General features: G+C 37.9%; 1 protein-coding gene across 14 annotated transcripts in view; it reads right to left on the bottom strand.

Moving 5' to 3' along the window:
* Window positions 1-18,251, bottom strand: part of DST (dystonin) — a 502,743-nt gene that overhangs the window by 22,308 nt on the left and 462,184 nt on the right. For all 14 annotated transcript variants that reach the window (XM_066359128.1, XM_066359129.1, XM_066359143.1 and 11 more), the window contains 8 exons: window positions 17,703-17,873; window positions 16,703-16,858; window positions 16,291-16,497; window positions 13,537-13,656; window positions 10,377-10,546; window positions 8,986-9,145; window positions 5,255-5,449; window positions 4,628-4,756 (listed from right to left, as the gene is read on the bottom strand). In XM_066359128.1, coding sequence (XP_066215225.1) covers window positions 4,628-4,756; window positions 5,255-5,449; window positions 8,986-9,145; window positions 10,377-10,546; window positions 13,537-13,656; window positions 16,291-16,497; window positions 16,703-16,858; window positions 17,703-17,873 — 1,308 coding nt within the window. The remainder of the gene's footprint in view (window positions 1-4,627; window positions 4,757-5,254; window positions 5,450-8,985; window positions 9,146-10,376; window positions 10,547-13,536; window positions 13,657-16,290; window positions 16,498-16,702; window positions 16,859-17,702; window positions 17,874-18,251) is intronic.

The raw sequence follows: 18,251 nt of genomic DNA, 5'->3' as shown, positions 1-18,251 counted from the left end.
TTGGGTGGGCTTTGTTCTTGCCAGCAGCAATTACCGGCCCCTCTTAACCCGGTATTTTCTTAATTCCGCACTGTTCCCACTCGGGACTTGGAATCACTAACTGCGCTGGTTCGCGGCCTGTGCCGAGATAGAAAAATATACTCTATTAAACCATTTCATTATGGAAATACCGCTCTTTTTGTTAACACATCATTATTATATTTATTATTAACACATCATTATATTTTTAGATACATACACCCAAATAAAATGGATAGATTTCTCAAAAAGAAGCTTGATAGTGAAGAATCCGATTCGGAAAGTGAGCAAAAGTTAAGTGTAAATAAAATAAGACTTGAAGACTGATGGGCAGAATTTAATTTACAGCATTTTCCATCACTTAACACTGAACAATACAACTGAATTAGAAACCCATTCATGGAAGCTTCAAGTGATTTTGGTTTTAACATTAACAGAAGAAGAACTGGCAGCTATATTCATCGATCGTGGGTTGAAAATTAAACATAAGGAATTGTCTCTTGAAGTCTTTTGGATTTCTATGAAAGAAGAATAATCGGCAATATCTAAAAAAGCTTTGAACATTTTACTACAATTTTCAACATCCTATTTATGTGAATTAGGACTGTCTACCCTCAACACAATTAAGAGTAAAAAGAGAGGAATTCTTCAATGTATTGATGAGGAAATGAGAGTTTGCCTTTCAGATATATGCTCAAACATTGAAGAAATCACTAGGACACATCAGGCTCATGTTTTTCATAAACACAAGAATGAAAAAACTTAACACATTCATGCCGGGACCTGCAGAATTTACTAAATCTTACTAAAAATGTATCTATATATATCATATATAAAAAGATAACTTTTTTGTCGTTTTTTCATTTTTTATCCCCTTTTTTATGAATTCTAAAAAGCATAACAAAAAATGTAACATAAAAATGTTTTTTAATGTCAGAATAAATTTAATTTTGTTGTATTTATTTCATTTAATTACCATAAAAGCACGCTTGGACTTTATATTTTTTTCTTTAATATTTGATTTCTTATAACATATTTCTCAGAAATTTGTATATAGTATAGCGTGCCTACAATTATTTGTAGGATTTTAAATGCACCCCAACTTCAAAAAGTTTGAGAACCACTGGGTTAGAGTATCATCCCGATATGCCAAAATTGCAGGTTCGATCCCCGGTCAGGACATAAATAAGTGGAACCACAAATCAACGTTTCACTCTCCCTCTCTCTCTGTTCCTTCTTGTCTCTCTAAAATCAATACAAATAAATAAGTAAAATAAAAATATTATAATTTCTCCCAATATATATCCTCTAAAATGAAAGAAGGAAAAAAAACTTTACTAGGAATAGAAATCCAGAGGTTAGCAACAGCTGTACTTTTCCAGAGGACAGCTGATCAGCTCATGTTCTCTGGTCACTCCTATACCTAGAAGAGCACGCTCCAGCCCAAACCCTGAGGACTGGGCTGTCAACTCCATGCTGTGTTTTGTGCTCTACCAGTCTCACTTGAATGCTACTTTAGCAGTTTGTGCTCATGCTTGCCATTTTTAAAAAATTGAATTATGCTGAGAAGTTTCTAGTTCTGGGGCTCAGGAATTAAAAATTTTATTTTTCTTGTACCGGCAAATGTGTGAAGGGAAGCAGAGGAAATGAAAATGTATAGTATTACTACAAATATCATTACTAAGAAGCCCTTCATAAAATTACATGTTATTTAAATAGCTATGCTATTTAGGGCCCTGGCCAATTGGCTCAGCAGTAGAGCGTTGGCCTGACATGTGGAAGTCCTAGGTTTGATTCCTGGTCAGGCACACAGAAGCAACCATCTGCTTTTCTACTCCTCCCCTTCCTCTTCTCTCTCTCTCTCTCTCATCCCCTCCTGCAGCCATGGTTCAAATGAGCAAGCTGGCCCTGGGTGCTGAGGATGGCTCCGTGACCTTGTGCCTTAGGCACTAAAATAGCTTGGTTGCCAAGCAATGGAACAGCGGCCCCAGATGCACAGAACATCAGCCCCAGAAGGGGGTTGCCAGATGGATCCCTGTCGGTGCATGCAGGAGTCTGTCTCTCTGCCTCCCTGCTTGTCACTTGATTAAAAATAATAATAATAATAATTAATTAAATAGCTATGCTATTTAAAAATATTTAAAGATTCCTGACCAGGTGGTGGTGCAATGCATAGAGCGTTGGCCTGGGATGCTGAGGACCCAGGTTCAAAACTCAAGGTAACCATCTGGAGCATAGGCTCGTCCAGCTTGAGTGCAGGGTTGCCAGCTTGAGCGTGGAATCATAGACATGACCCCATGGTCGCTGGCTTGAGCCCAAAGGTCACTGGCTTGATTCCAAGGTTGCTGCTTGAGCAAGGGATGACTGACTCAGCTGGAACAACCCCCGCCCCCAGTCAAAGCACATATGAGAAAGCAATCGATGAAAAGCTAAGGTGCCACAATGAAGAATTGATGCTTTTCATCTCCCTTCCTGCCTGTCTCTATTTTTTGCATATATATATATATATATATTTATTTAAAGATAATTACAGTAATTCCTCACACAACATTGTCGATAAGTTCTGCAATTTTATGCAACTGATGCAAAGAAACCAACTTTATCACAGGCTAATGATATAAACAAGAGTTAAGTTCCTACAGCATCTGATCAATATTACAATGAAATGACACTATTGGAGGACCTACTATTTTTGTGAAAACCACTGTCTCTGCTCTGGATACTTGCCTCCTGGTATTTCTGGGGCTTTCCTGATCCTGCTATGAGGGTGGTGAGACTGCGAGTGGACTCCCTTCTGGAGGGTGATAGGTATGGAGCCTGGGGTTCAAGGGCTACTCTGAGACCCAAGCTTAAGTATGTTACAGTAACTCAACGCTGGCTGATGGGCAGCCTACAGGAACATAATATACATTAGATTTTCAAAATGTTGAACTGAATAAAATATTTATAATAAGTTTGATGTAATTTTCCTATCTTACATTCTAGCTTTAACTTTAAATATCTTTTTAAAAAAGATTTTATTTATTCATTTTAGAGAGAAGAGAGAAAGAGAGAGAGAAGGGGAGGAGTAGCAGGAAGCATCAACTCCCATATGTGCCTTGACCAGGCATGCCCAGGGTTTTGAACCAACGACCTCAGTGTTCCAGGTCGACACTTCTAGCTTCAATTTTAAATGGTGCAGATAGCATTCCGTTTGTCCAGATAATGTCAGACAAGCTCACGTCACTTTTATTAATAACAAGATATTTCATTGCTTTTGGTTATGCAATCCCTCATTGAGAGAGCATAGTAATTAAAATAGTAAGTCTTCATAGATGATGTAATCCATGCTACGCTGAAATTAATGATTTATTTCTAACTTGACTTTGAAAACAAGATTACTCAGTGGTTAAACAAATCCTGTAAAGTTAACAGAAATCTTGACATCAATACTACATTGAGTGTTAGCACTGCAAATATCTGATTAATTTAGAGTCAAAGGTTAAAAAAAAATATATCAGTTAAGAAGTTATCTGAACCACTTTCTTAAGGGTTTTTCTGGTTCTGTGCCTTATCACAGGAAACATCTTGATCTGAAACTTTATGGGCAGATTTTTACTTATTTAATACAGGGGTTCTCGAGTTACAACAATCTCGACATATGATGTTTCGAGTTTACGATGCTCACTCCCATTAAAACTTTAAAAAATTGAGACGTGAGTGTTTCAGCTTAAGAGGTTAGCATTGTACTCATGGACTATGCGGGCGAACTAGTTTGGTTGTGTGTGGCGGAAGAATACGCAGTAACGCGGGTTGTGAGTGAGGGAGTTGGCATCACTCATTTTTTGTCATTGTTTCTGTTACTACAGCACAGTGTACAGTACAGTATATTTATGTCCTTTTACTTTTTCTGTGGCTTAGTTATGTTTTTATGTTCTAGATTGATTTTACAACTGTGTTAGGATAGGTAAGTGACTTAGCCTAGGGTGTGTTTTGACTTACACCAAAATTTGGGTTATGTCACTGTTGTAGGAACGGAACTGTGTCATAACCCAAGGACCCCCTGTAGTATAACTACTTGTATTTAATTTATCAATTTATAATTTATACTAGAGTTACTTCTCAAAAGAATTTAAGGTGTTTCTTGATTAAAAACAGAGGTTTAAAAATAAAATTTGAAGACCAATTATTAAATTACTGCTTGTCTTGTATGAGTCAAAGTTAATAATATGTAATTCTAATTGTATAATTATACCAAACTGTTCACTAAGGAAGTGTTTCAAATATAAAAGTGCAAGAAAATTGACCAGTTTTGGTAAGAAGCTAAATAATCCCCTAGAAAAATCAGTAAGCTTCCTATAGATAGAAAAACAAGACACTAATTTTAGAATAATCACCTTCTTTATAAAGAAAACATAAAAATATAGCTACATACACCTGTGTCTAGGTGCATGGGGACACACCTGTGCAAGCAAGGAGAACACAGGTAAATTCTCAGATGTATCAGATCTTTACTTAGTTCTCAGAAAGGAACATATTCATATGGTTGACATTATTTGCAATCACAAGTCTATTTTATTTACTGTTTGATTTTCTCACTTCGTTTTTACTTAGCATTTATGTAACTCACTTTATGCTGATCAATGAGAGTCCGAAGAGCATCCTCGTCGTCGGGGAGAATGCCATGGAAACGAAGGGTCTGCTCCGCCTCCGCCAGCCACTCCAGCAGGGCGTGCACCACCGCGTGAAACTCCTCCGCCTAAAGGCACGCAGACGTGCGCCCCCAAACAAGAGTTCCAAATGTGCCTGTTAGTACAGTCGGTTCTTCCTCTCAATGAAAAAAGTTTTACATTTAAATCGATTAATTTTATGTCCTTCCCCGTTAAGAAGATAAAGCTACACCGTGCTGCATTTTATAAATGTAAGAAAATATCTAATATAGAAAAAAAGCCTTTCTATATGAAGAACAGCTCACCATTTTAACAATCTGATTTTAGATGAATGGCAGCCCATTATACATTCAAGCCGAAAAATTACTCAAGCAGCATGTTTCTATGAAGACTAGAAAGCCTCCCTGTGTAGTAATTTAAGTTCTTGGGGGAGGAAGGGGGTAGGGACCAAAGCAATGATGCTGTAGAATTTCCTTCTCTGTGACTGTCTTGGTTGAGAAATGAGCGTCCACAGCTCTTCAGGGGACCAGTTCTTACTGAGGCTTCAACACCCTCTCTCTACACCCAGCCATAATTTACACTTTTACCTGACGCAGCGCTGCTTCTAACCGTGTTTGCTTTGATACAGAAAGTGCGCACACCGTCTCCCAGCGTGTGCTTAATTCCTGCATCTGGACCTGGACCCAGGAGGAGTCGTCGTGGCTGCCTTCTATGAGCTCCCGGGCGGAGCGCTTCAGGGCCTGCACGCTGCTGGTTCGCTTCCCCAGTTCTTTTTGGAAGGCCTGAGAAAACCGTATTTTTATAGAAATTAATTTTTAATTACAAAAACGAAACAGTAAATGGTAATTTGAAATATACAGGTGTGGGCAAAAGTAGGTTTACAGTTCTGAGGACCTGAAACAGAGTTTATTCTCGTGTTATATATTTTTCCACAGGAACAACTGTAACGTACTTTTACCCACACCTGTGTATGTGTAAATAGCATCATGTACAGATCTCTGAGACCTACAGTTGAAGAACCTAGATTTTTTCATAGACTCTTCAGAAGACATGACACACTGCTCCTATCAGAGTATTGTTAAGAACAGTCTCGTATCTTAGAAACAGCAGACTGACGGTTGACAAAGGGAGAGGGGTTTGGGGGAGGGTGAAAAAGGTGAAGGTAGAGTAAGAAGTACAAATTGGCATTAACAGAATAGTAATGGGGATGGAAATTACAGCCAAGGGAACAGAGTCAATAATATTGCAATAGTTACATATGGTGCCCAGTGGGTACTGGAAATATCAGAGGAACACACTGTAAAGTATATGATCATCTAACCACTATGCTGCACACTTGAAACTAGTACAAAAGTACAGTAAGTTGTAAACTGTAACTGAAAAGTAAAATTTTAACTTTTAAAAAAGACTTATAAAGCACTGTCTTGTATAGATTGGTACAATCTTGTAACATTCTCCTGAGTGAACAATCCTATTTTTTAAACAACACATTGAATTTAAATAATGGTGGCCACCCTTTATTTCAATTCCACAAAATAATTCATCAAATTCCCTTTTAATCTATGATTCCTTTAGACGGTGTATCAATTCCTCTCAAATCATTACTGAGTATCAAGGAGGTGCTGGCTATCACACTCTTTTTTTTTTTTTTCCTTGAAGTTGGAAACGGGGAGGCAGTCAGACAGACTCCCGCATACGCCTCACCGGGATCCACCCGGCATGCCCACCAGGGGGTGACGCTCTGCCCATCTGGGGCGCTGCTCTGCTGCAACCAGAGCCATTCTAGTGCCTGAGGCAGAGGCCATAGAGCCATCCTCAGCACCCGGGCCAACTTTGCTCCAATGGAGCCTCGGCTGCGGGAGGGGAAGAGAGAGAGAGGAAGGAGAGGGGGAGGGGTGGAGAAGCAGATGGGCGCTTCTCCTGTGTGCCCTGGCCGAGGATCCTCAGAAATTTTGGCAGGGGACCTCGTAGAGTTGGCATGTAGTCCTTTTTTTCTAAAACATGCTTTTGTCTTTTACAGGATCCTGAGCACTCCTATAATGTCAGATTTTAGCTTAAATCCTTGTCACCTTGGAGTAGAGTAAAGCTTTTTGGGTTTTTTCCCTCCCATCTAATTTAGGTAAACTTTGATGTGCCAGGAGTTATATTGGCTTCTTTTGGCCACAGACTTAATCCAAAAAATGAGTCCATGGTTCTTTATTTCTGATCCAAGAGTCTGTATATGAAACTAGATCATTCAAATAACCAACTTCACATATAGAATAAAATTAACTTATTTTTTCTAAAAAAAATTACCATAAATGAGTATTACCAAGCACATTCTATAATTCTGGCTATATTCATGGCTTTCTATTTTGGTACTCAGATCATTCATAAAAGAGAGCCCATCAAAAACAATTCAAAACTAGTGTGACAGATTCTTTGTTGATTTCAGTCTAATAGTGTTAAGTGAGATGTGCCTGCAGACACACACATACACACATGTTCACGTGACACACATGTTCATATATGGCACGGTGTCTAAATAATCTATTTGTAACAGGACTAGTCCGATAGTTCTGAGTAGACTTTCCAATGTACTCTGTGTACTTGAGCCTTCCAATTGTATTACTAATGCTAAATGATTAATTCATTCTTGATGACCTTTAATATATAAAAAACCTGGCAAGTGCCTAGGGGAGTAAATATTTAGACAGTGAGCTTACAAAAATGGTATTTATGTAAAAAGTAACATTACACTATTCATTACTCATTGAATGAATGCCAGGGAATGAAAAAGTTTATATTCATCATGCACAAGACATTTGTTTTAATATAGGCAAAGCAGCATAATTTTTAAAATTTTTAATTTTTCAGGTCTGTCCAATGTTCTTCATTAATTCTTTTATTTTCTTATATTCAAAAGAACAAACTCTCCTTTACTGATACAATGAGATAATATAACCAGCAGAGGGGAACCAAATATGGAAAAGGATCAACTATACATTAAAAAAAAACAATAAGATCAAAATAGCATAACCAGGAAAGTATAAAAAGAGTATTTTTAAATAAAACTAATTTTCTGAATTTAATTGCAGAGGGTAACTATACCATGAATTCAAGTACAATAGTATAAGATATCTATATAGAAATTCAGCCCTGGCCGGTTGGCTCAGCGGTAGAGCGTCGGCCTAGCGTGCAGAGGACCCGGGTTCGATTCCCGGCCAGGGCACACAGGAGAAGCGCCCATTTGCTTCTCCACCCCTCCGCCGCACTTTCCTCTCTGTCTCTCTCTTCCCCTCCCGCAGCCAGGGCTCCATTGGAGTAAAGATGGCCCGGGCGCTGGGGATGGCTCTGTGGCCTCTGCCCCAGGCGCTAGAGTGGCTCTGGTCGCAATATGGCGATGCCCAGGATGGGCAGAGCATCGCCCCCTGGTGGGCAGAGCGTCGCCCCTGGTGGGCGTGCCGGGTGGATCCCGGTCGGGCGCATGCGGGAGTCTGTCTGTCTTTCCCCGTTTCCAGCTTCAGAAAAATGAAAAAAAAAAAATAAATAAATAAATAAATAAATAAAAAAGAAATTCAACTCTGCTGTAACCATTCGACACTGGTACAGTGCCTCATGTTGTGTTTAAGGCTCTTAAGTTTTAACACAGCATTTGACATAATCTAGGACCTAACACTCCACTACAACCGGAGGTCTCAAATATGGCCTTTGATTGGCACAACAGTTTAACACACATATCAGGAAACTGTAAGGAAATCAATTTTTTTGAAGTAATAAATCCTTCGCAGCACAGAGCACAGGCTGTTATCCCATAAGTTTCTGTAGTTCAAGGGACAAGGTTAAAATAGTTAAAAAAAAAAAGAAAGAAAGAAAGAAAGAAAAGCAGCTGATCATGACCACTATAGATCATGTCACAAATCGATCCACTTATGCAATGACCACGTTCCAGGTCACTGAATGACTGATCTTAAATCATATTACATAATTATTTAAATGAATAAAAAAAGATAGTCAAGCATTCTTGAAACATGTTTTAAAGCACCAAAGAATGAAATCACTCTCAAAGTTCTAAAAAGTCTTGGATATGAAAATTAAAAAAAAAAAAAATCATCTTACTGGTAATAAAATAATTTCCCTATATCATTTTTTTTGGTTGGCTTCATGATTCTGCTCAAATATACATACATTTCAATATTAAAGACTGTTACGTAGTATGATATATAGTCTCTAAGATTTTAAAAGTCTAAGTTAAGTGGTCACAGTTTCATATATATATATATATATACGAAATCAGAATAATCAAATGAGATGAATAAAATGTCCCAGATAACAATACCTTGTGATTATCGATTAGATTCATCACTAAATCAATGTCTCCATGGACGGGCTGGTCTTCTGCCAGCTGGGGTTCAACTCTGTATAACCAGTCAATGAGGGCCTGCAGGGCATCTGTGAATTGTCCGGAAAATAACAGAGCTTCTTCCAATTTGTTTTGTCTGGGGGAGGTAAGGTGGAAAAATCAATCTGAGCAACAAAAAAACCAGCCAATACATCCTAACACCTAGAAATCATTTATGAAGTTTGAGCTGTACTCAAGAGAAAAAAACGATATATTGGTATTCATCACTGCTGTTTCTTTACCTTCCTTAGAAAGTAACAACAATTTTCTTTTTTATTCCTTAAATACATGGTATCTGTTCCAGGAAAATTCCCTCTGGAAAGCATAGACCCTTCAGTAATTTATCTTTTAAATTGTCAAACAGTAAAATCAAGGTTTGGGGTACACAGTTCTATGAATTTTAACACATGTATAGATAGATCCATGTAACTATCATCATAATCAAGACACAGAACAGTTTCATCGTCCCCCAAATTTTCCTTGTGCTGTCTCTTCAACGTCACCGCCGACCCAGTCTCTAACCTCTGGCACTTACACATCTGTCTGCCATCACTAATCTTTCGTTTTTTTCAAGAATGTCATATAAAAGAAACCATTTCTCTGACTATATGACATTGTAAAAAGCATGACCTTTTGAGACTGGAGCAGATTTTAAAAATTAAAAAAAACCACACAAAAATACTTCCTGTGAATTTCCCTAGTGTGGAATACGATATTCTATTTAATCTTGATACTGACAAAAGTAATTAGACTAAGGATCAATGAAAACATTTCTAAGATATGTGAATGCTTTCAGTACTCTTATACTTTCTTAAATACTTAAAAATTGTGAACTAAGGCTGCGCCTTTACAGTTGAAGGGCAGTAAGAGAGAGGAAGATCAGGAAGGAGTGGATGGAAGCCGGAAGGGAACACAGGGGTCAGACCAGGAGACCTTGCACAGTAAGAGCCTGTACTTTAGTTCACCAATATGAAGGGGAATGCCGAGCTTCCATTTACATTTTAAAAAGACCACCTGAGTAGTTCTGTAGAAACTGGAAGAAAGAGGGCAATAGCAGAGCTGGGCAGACAGTGAGAAAGTAACTGCTGTGGTCAGGTGTGAGATGACAGAAGCTTGGAGAAGGTTCTCACTTTTGAGTGAATCAAAAATAACAACGAAGAGCAAAGCCTTCTCTGTGCAGATTCTGTGAAAAGTGGGTAGCGTAAGGGAGGTACAAAGGACCAGGCAAAGGATGTATCTGTGGGTCCTAAAATGTCCCTGCAGAGCACGACTCTTGTACATCTGAAAGAGGTCGCCCAAAAAACCAAACTGCCTTAAGAACATTCTACCTTTCCACGGATTTTCCACAGATCGTATCCCACTTGTCTCTGAGTTCACTCAGCATGTCATCCAGCTTCAGGTTGTCATCAGCCAGGGAGGTTTTCTCCTTCAGAGAACGTCCCGTTCTGTTGGTGGTGTCGTAGACAGAATGTTTGGCTCCCAGAGATTTCTGAAACTCCTGTATGTTTAACAAGAAATTGGTGTGCATTTAATTCAGGACTAATAATCAAATAGGTAAGAGACATTAAAAGAAGCATCCCTAAATAAATGGCGTCCAATCAGAGAGTGTAGTGTTATATTCTACACAGGAATGCATCAGGATAGGAACTCTTTAAATTTTAAATTGAAGGATTTACTTTTCTGAGAAGCCAGGTGTCTCCAAAGGCACCTACTATTACCAAGAAAATCATTTCAAAACAAAACAAATCCTGAACCTTTTGTAGCTAGCAACCAAAAACAGTATGCTAGTTATAAGATGGAACTGTTAATAAACTATTGAAAATCCCACGGTTTAGGGGGGAAAATGTAGTTAACATTCTAGTATGACTAACTACAGGTCTAGTAAGGACATGGAGTGACTCTATATAAATTTACAGGTTTTTTTTAGTCAAACATTTATCATCACACATTTTTTAATTCACAGTAATGTTACATGTAATTTTATCTGTGAGCGAGGATGAGGGACAAATAAGGACCACATCTATAGATTCCCTATGTTTGGATCTACTGTTCCTTCTATTCACACCACTTCTCTCCTCCCCACCTTTGTAATGACATACTGAAGTCTCAAAAATTCACAGATTACTCTTCTAAGCACCAAATGGCTATATTGCTAACATGACATCTGCTTTGCTACTTTTTACATTGATAATCTTCATGTTGGTGTGTATATATGTGGAAAGGGTGGATTCTATTCTTTCTACACTCAATTATAATAAGCATTTCTGGAGCGGAGATACAGTCTTTGTAGGCAGCTTATAAGCTCATAAAATATTACAGGTATACTTAATACAGTGATTCCAAATCCTGTATTAAGCACATTAGAATCACCCCAGAGAGTAAAATGCTATGCAAATGTATAATTTTCCAAAATAACATCATTACAATTATCTGATGTTTTTATTGTCTTTAAAAACAAGACACTTTAAGTGTTTTATAATGACTAAGATATTTATTTTGTCTTGTACTAAGAGGCAACTACATCTGGAAATTGTTTAGCAATGAACACCATTACAATGTAATACTATTTCTTCAGTTTGTTTTCTGTAAATATTTTTTGCTATTTTAACAATGTTAGTTTTAGAATCATAGCATTGACAGATTTTCTTCATACAGTAGATACATAATAAATATTAATAGTTGAATATCGGATAGGTTAATACTTTTTAAAGACAAAAGCAACCCAAATAAAGAACAGAAAAGATAGCTTTTTAAATTGGCATAATGTACCTTGTATTTTTGTCTGAAAGAAATAGTGATTATGGTAATAGGGAAAACAGAGAATCTAATATCACTCCTTGCATATTTTTATTTCTAGGATTCTCTAACTTAAATATTCAATGCACTTTCATAAGACTGTATGACACATCTATAACCAAGTTCAAATAAAACATTCTCCATTGAGAAGGAGGTTCTCATTTTTCCATCAGAAGGGAAGAAATGAAGGTGCTGCTCACTGTCATTGCGCTGCCAATATTAGATGTGGCAGCAGAGGGACACAGCATGCCAGCAGACCACGCCACTCATAAGCCCTCATCTAGCCAAAAACAGATGCTTAATATGTTTCCTTCCATCATCCAAGGATCGTAACCCTTCAAGGTTAGTTAGATTCACCAATGGAAGCAATCAATGTGCAGATAATAGCTAGAATTTTCTGATGATGACCTTACATCACCCCAATTTTTTCCATTCTTTTGTAAATTACCATGTTTCAAGCAATGATTTCTATGTAGATGCCTAAAAGTGTAAAATTTTTCTGGAAACACTTTTTTACCCACATCCTTACCCTGAGTGCTGATCAAAAGAATGACAGAAAGACAAGAATAGATTTTAGGAAGAGGAGGAAATGTTCTTTGAATGAAACAAAATAGGCATAGAAAATACAAAATGCAATGTTTCTACATCTTCTAATCTACACAAGGAAGCCACTGACTAATGTCTTTGAGGGTAAGGACAGACTTTCATATACCCACACATACATAACAAAATGCCAATTTAGGCAGAATAAATCCGTTTTTCCCAATGTACTGTTAAAAATATCTATTTGGAGAAATTTATATATATATATATTTAAAAGAATTTTTTTACACAGAGAGAGTCAGAAAGAGGGATAGATAGGGACAGACAGGAACGGAGTATATTATTTTTTATTATAAAATTATCTTCTACACGGCCTATGAAAGAAAATACAAAACAACTGTGAAAAATTGAAATGCAAATGTTCGAACCCCTACAATGCTTTATATGTTTTAGACTGGAAAGGACTTCCAGTTTTCATGTTTGTTTTCTTTTATCAATTAACCCGGGATCATAACGGAACAGTCCCTGCAGCATGAAGATACTATGCCACTTGACCAATGTGAAGGACAATTGGTTTTAAATTTCATGTTGTTCAAATTGAGTAACGTTTCTTTCCTCTAGTGATGAATCACAGAATCAACTAAGAATTTAAAGGTGATTGTGAAATATATGAAGACACAATATGCCTCAAAACTCTATGATTTCTTTTTTTTTTTTTTATAATTTTTTTTTGTGTGTTTTTCTGAAGCTGGAAACGGGGAGAGACAGTCAGACAGACTCACGCATACGCCCGACCGGGATCCACCCGGCACGCCCACCAGGGGGCGATGCTCTGCCCACCAGGGGGCGATGCTCTGCCCCTCCGGGGCGTCACTCTGTTGCGACCAGAGCCACTCCAGCGCCTGGGGCAGAGGCCAAGGAGCCATCCCCAGCGCCCGGGCCATCTTTGCTCCAATGGAGCCTCGGCTGCGGGAGGGGAAGAGAGAGACAGAGAGGAAGGAGAGGGAGAGGGGTGGAGAAGCAGATGGGCGCCTCTCCTGTGTGCCCTGGCCAGGAATCGAACCCGGGACTTCTGCACGCCAGGCTGATGCTCTACCACTGAGCCAACCGGCCAGGGCCACAATATGTCTTTCTTAATTGTAGACTCACCTTATGCTGCGTGAGTTGCGTTTTTATTTTGTCTGGATCATTGGCGATTTCCAGTTCAGAATCCAAAGACTTTTCTGACTCTTCTAGCCACTCCATAAGTTTACTCCACGCTTCATGGAACTATAAAGAAATTCACATTTTATCCAGAAAATTTTCTGATATACTCACTATACTTAAAGTCTAATGCACATATTTTAAATAGACATTAATACTAATGGAAATGTTGAAAATTATTAATTTCACATTTCTCCTGAAGAAGGAAAGAGTAGTGGTTTCATCAGATTACAAACTGTTTTGTTAACACTTGGCTTTTGCGGTCCTGCCCGATGGTCACTTTGTTATAATTCATTCAAGCACATAAAGTTTAACAAAAATGAAAATGTTACGGAGTACCGGGGAGAATTTTTTCCCCTTCCTTTTGCTTAATAATTAACATAAACTCTCAGTGAATTTTATTTGCTTCCTGCTGTCTTTGACAAATCTGGGTTTACTTTTAAGGTATTTAATTTTTATGTTAAGAAAAAGAACAAAACGAGAGAGAGAGGATCAAGTTTGTAATCTGGCTTTAGAAGGTAACATGCGCAAAAAGAGGTCATTGGATTCCTACTTAATACAAAGATAGTTTAACATCTTTATGTTTGCTATCACAATCCTCAAATTAATGCCTGTGCCTCGCATATTGGTTTAATATGTAAGAGCATCCACGATACTTGGGTTCTAACAAAATATAATTCTCTCTGTCATCTACAACCTTGAAATAGTCTGGTGCTACATATATTTAATTACACACAGGGCCTGTTTTCTGTTTACCACTGAGATCTCATGGGTACTATTTTTGGAGACCAAATTGTTAAAATGGTTATAAATTATTTCTTATAATAAACTTAAAGTAAACAGATACATAGCAAAGATTTAAGTAATCAAAATAAAATGTTTTATATCAAAGCATATTACTAGTGAAATAACAAAAAGACACCTCTCACAAAAACAGTACAAGAGCACGAATCACAAAGCTGCAACGATGCCCAGAGATCGTGTCACCCCAAATCTGCTCTCCCTGCACGTGCCTCCCACCACTCCAGTCAACTCACACACGGAGGCCAGCACAGGCCCAGGTAATGTCAAAGTCAGAGAATGATGGTCAAGATGCGAGTCAAACTGAGATATTAGAATAAAAACAAGGCTACAGCTAGTCACAGTGTTAGGTAGTCTTACTACAAATAACTTTGGCTCTAACAGGTGGATGGTAAGTATAATGGTACAAACAGGTCCTAAAGTTGGTCCCCCTCCCTCTCAAAACTATTTTTAAGTCATACCAAGAGAAGAAATGCTATACTTTTGCACCGAGACCAGTAGAACATCCTTATAAATTTAAACAAATTGAGAAAATAAACTTGATTAAATGGAAAAGGGAGGAAGATAATGGACAACTGGCTTCTGGCATCCGAGAGATTTTTATAAGCTAGATACTCATAACTCAAAAACACCTATACTGCAGATGATACTGTTACATATGTAGAGAGAAAAATGTCAGGCTCATCATTAATACCGTCTTACAAAACCCTTAGAGACCGGTTCCATTCCAGAGACGCACTTATAACATTGCATTATCGTACTTCCCACTCAGAAAGGGATAGAAGGCATGTAATCCTCCAACAGTGTCATCTGTCATTTCTAAAGCCTTTAAAAATGTTTGTATGCTGATAGCTTCAAACACTGAAACTCTAGACTCCCAAACATCTTTTATATCACCCAACTGAGCCAAGGCCCCCAACAATAATAGAGTCCAGCACCAAGGATGGATAAATGCAACTGAATGGAACAAAAAGAGTAATAAAATTCAGCCTCAATGTTATACTTCCTGGTTTCTAGTAAAAATCAAAGATCTAGACCAGGGGTCAGGAACCTACTTCTCGCGAGCCAGATGTGGCTCTTTTGATGGCTGCATCTGGCTTGCAGACAAATCTTTAATAAAAAAATGCTAAAAATATAAATCATTCTCATGTATTATAATCCATTCATTTCCTGCCGCTCATGTTCATGGTTGCCGGTGGCTGGAGCCAATCACAGCTGTCCTCTTGGGACAACACCAAATTTTTATTGGATAATGCATAACATACACGGGTCGTTGTATGGCTCTCATGGAATTACATTTTAAAATAGGTGGCGTTCATGGCTCTCTCAGCCAAAAAGGTTCCCGACCTCTGATCTAGACCAGGCAAGGTGAGTGCATATTTCTCTCCCCTGAAGAACAGAGACACATGATTTTACATCTCTGTGTTTGGTACAGAATAGAATATTAACAAAGTATACAGACTCAGAGAGGTGAGGAGTACCAACCAACTCAGACTAACTGTGTTCTTTAGAAAGCTGCCTCGAAGGCTAAATGTCTGGCTCTCAGCTGTGACAGCTTGAAGAAAGTTTGGCTTACGAATTAAAACAGAAAGTAGCAATCTAATAAAGTATGATGTCTCACTCTAAGTATGAGAGTGAAAGTTGAAAGGATTAAAAAAAGACAAACCCAATAACAAAAATGTTCCTGATCAGTCCCCAGGGCCTGAAGTTGCTGTCAGGTCAAAAGTGATGTCATCATCCCAGCTTCGGCCATGGCCCCTTTAGGAAAGAAACACCTTGGCTCCATGCCGGGATTGTTACACTAATACAGCCTGCAATACAAGTACTTGAATAACGACATCTATTTCAACAGCCGAGCTGATTCATTGCCAACTGCGGAGAATCTTTATAAAGGTTTACCTGCTTGGCCCTCTTCCTTGCATCATCCAGAGATCTTCCTCTTTCTACTAACCGTTGGACCACTTTTTCCCATCGACTTTGTACACTGATAAGGAGATTCTTAATGAGGACAACATCTTGTTTCTGGCTAAAATATTTCAGGTGGGTTCCAGTTTTATCCAGCTCTATTATCTGCTCACGGTGAGAATTTACTTCATTGGCAAAGACCTTTCCCAAAAAAAAGAGTAAAATCAGAAACAAATGAGAAACTGATCTATCTTGGAAATGCTTCTAGGGTCATATAAGCTGAAACTATTTCAAAGGCCAAATGAAAGTTTTCAAACTATCATATTCATGCTTTTGACGTTACAACAGCCTGCTGCCTAAAAAGGTCTGAAATCAGAATGCTAGCCATTGGAATATGCTAGCATACCTTGTGCTCATCGATTTGAAACAAGACTGTGTCCAAGATAAGACTTGGCCGAGAAGCTACATTTAGGGTCTGTTCAGCCTGGGTAAGCCAGTTGATGAAGTCTTGGAGAGAATTGTGGAACTCCATTGCCAAGTTGAGGGCTTCTTCCAGTTTAGTCTGCAAAGAAAGATTATCTAGTATTTGATGATATTTAAGAGTCCTGCCCCCAATCCTCTCCCCAAACCACTCTCTGGCATATTTCTTTTCTATCTCTACTTTGTTTATGCATAAGGTATATTATTTAAACAGTTTATAAGTATAATGGATCTTAATTAAGATAGTGGCAGACCAAAACCCCTGAAGTATAGTAAGAAGCATCTTACTGCAGCTAAAAACATTTTAATATACATATGCATTAAATTGACGTAAGGGGGGCAGTTAACCATAGAACACAATTACTAAACAGAATCTATAAAAAGAAAACTCAGAATCACACAATTTTTGGGATCACAATACTATGAAATATATTTATGCTGTCAGTGAGAGCATACAATCTAGTATTCCTATCCTATTATTTTTCTTATAGCGTCAAACAGTAGTATTTTTAATCTCGTTTCATGGACCTTTATTATTCAAGTGTTTATTATACATAAACAATTATCTCATTCTGTTGATCTCCCCTTCTCCACCCCCCTACATACACCCTTAGTTAAATAAGTGTGATTGGAACAGAACTGTTTAACAATCCAGCATTCAAGTGGTTCACAAATATTAAAATATACCCAGTAACAGTGATCTGCGATATTCCATTATCTCTGAACAGATTCCTTTAACTCTGTTCTTCTATGTTAAGATAGAATACTATTTTCAACTGACCCCCATGAAACCTCCTGATGTACACAAAGAAAATTCAAACACGGATCATTAAAATTCCACTGATCATGTTACTCGGAGATAAGGAAAAAGCCATGAAATCAAACAACTAAAACAGTCATTCTATTATATTAATAGAGGCACATACTTTCCTTTCATTGAGTTTGCTTTCCACTGATTTCCATTTTTCTTTCAAGTTATTTATGTCTTGGTCAATATTTGTCTCTGCAGATTCGGGGCATCTTGCAAGCATCTGTTGGCCTTTCTGCATCAGACTCTTATATGTTTCTTCTTTAACATCAAAGGCAGCACAGATTTCCTAAATTGAGATATCCCCCACCCCAAGTTATAACATTTTAAGAGAATAACAGCTAAGAGTTATTATTGCAGGTCCTCAATCCCAAGCCCCTTATCATACATTCATCTCTATCCAGCATACAGAATAACCCTGACACATTCAAACTTTCTCTATTTTGAAACAACACCTACACCTATAGCCATGCCCTGTCTATTGAGAAAGCTCAGAAATGCTGCTATCATCATCAATCCGTTTCAGCATGTGAAGATTTGTGAAACAATATTTGAAATATTATCAAGAAAGTCTTCATTGTACAGCAGTGGTTTTCAACTGACAGTCCATTATAGTTGAAAATCACTGCTGTACAGTAACCTATAAGCTCTGTAACCTTTGGCAAGT

This window comes from Saccopteryx leptura, chromosome 1 (genome assembly GCF_036850995.1).
Source record: "Saccopteryx leptura isolate mSacLep1 chromosome 1, mSacLep1_pri_phased_curated, whole genome shotgun sequence".
Classification (NCBI taxonomy): Eukaryota; Metazoa; Chordata; class Mammalia; order Chiroptera; family Emballonuridae; genus Saccopteryx; species Saccopteryx leptura.
This window is presented reverse-complemented; position numbering and strand designations above follow the sequence as displayed.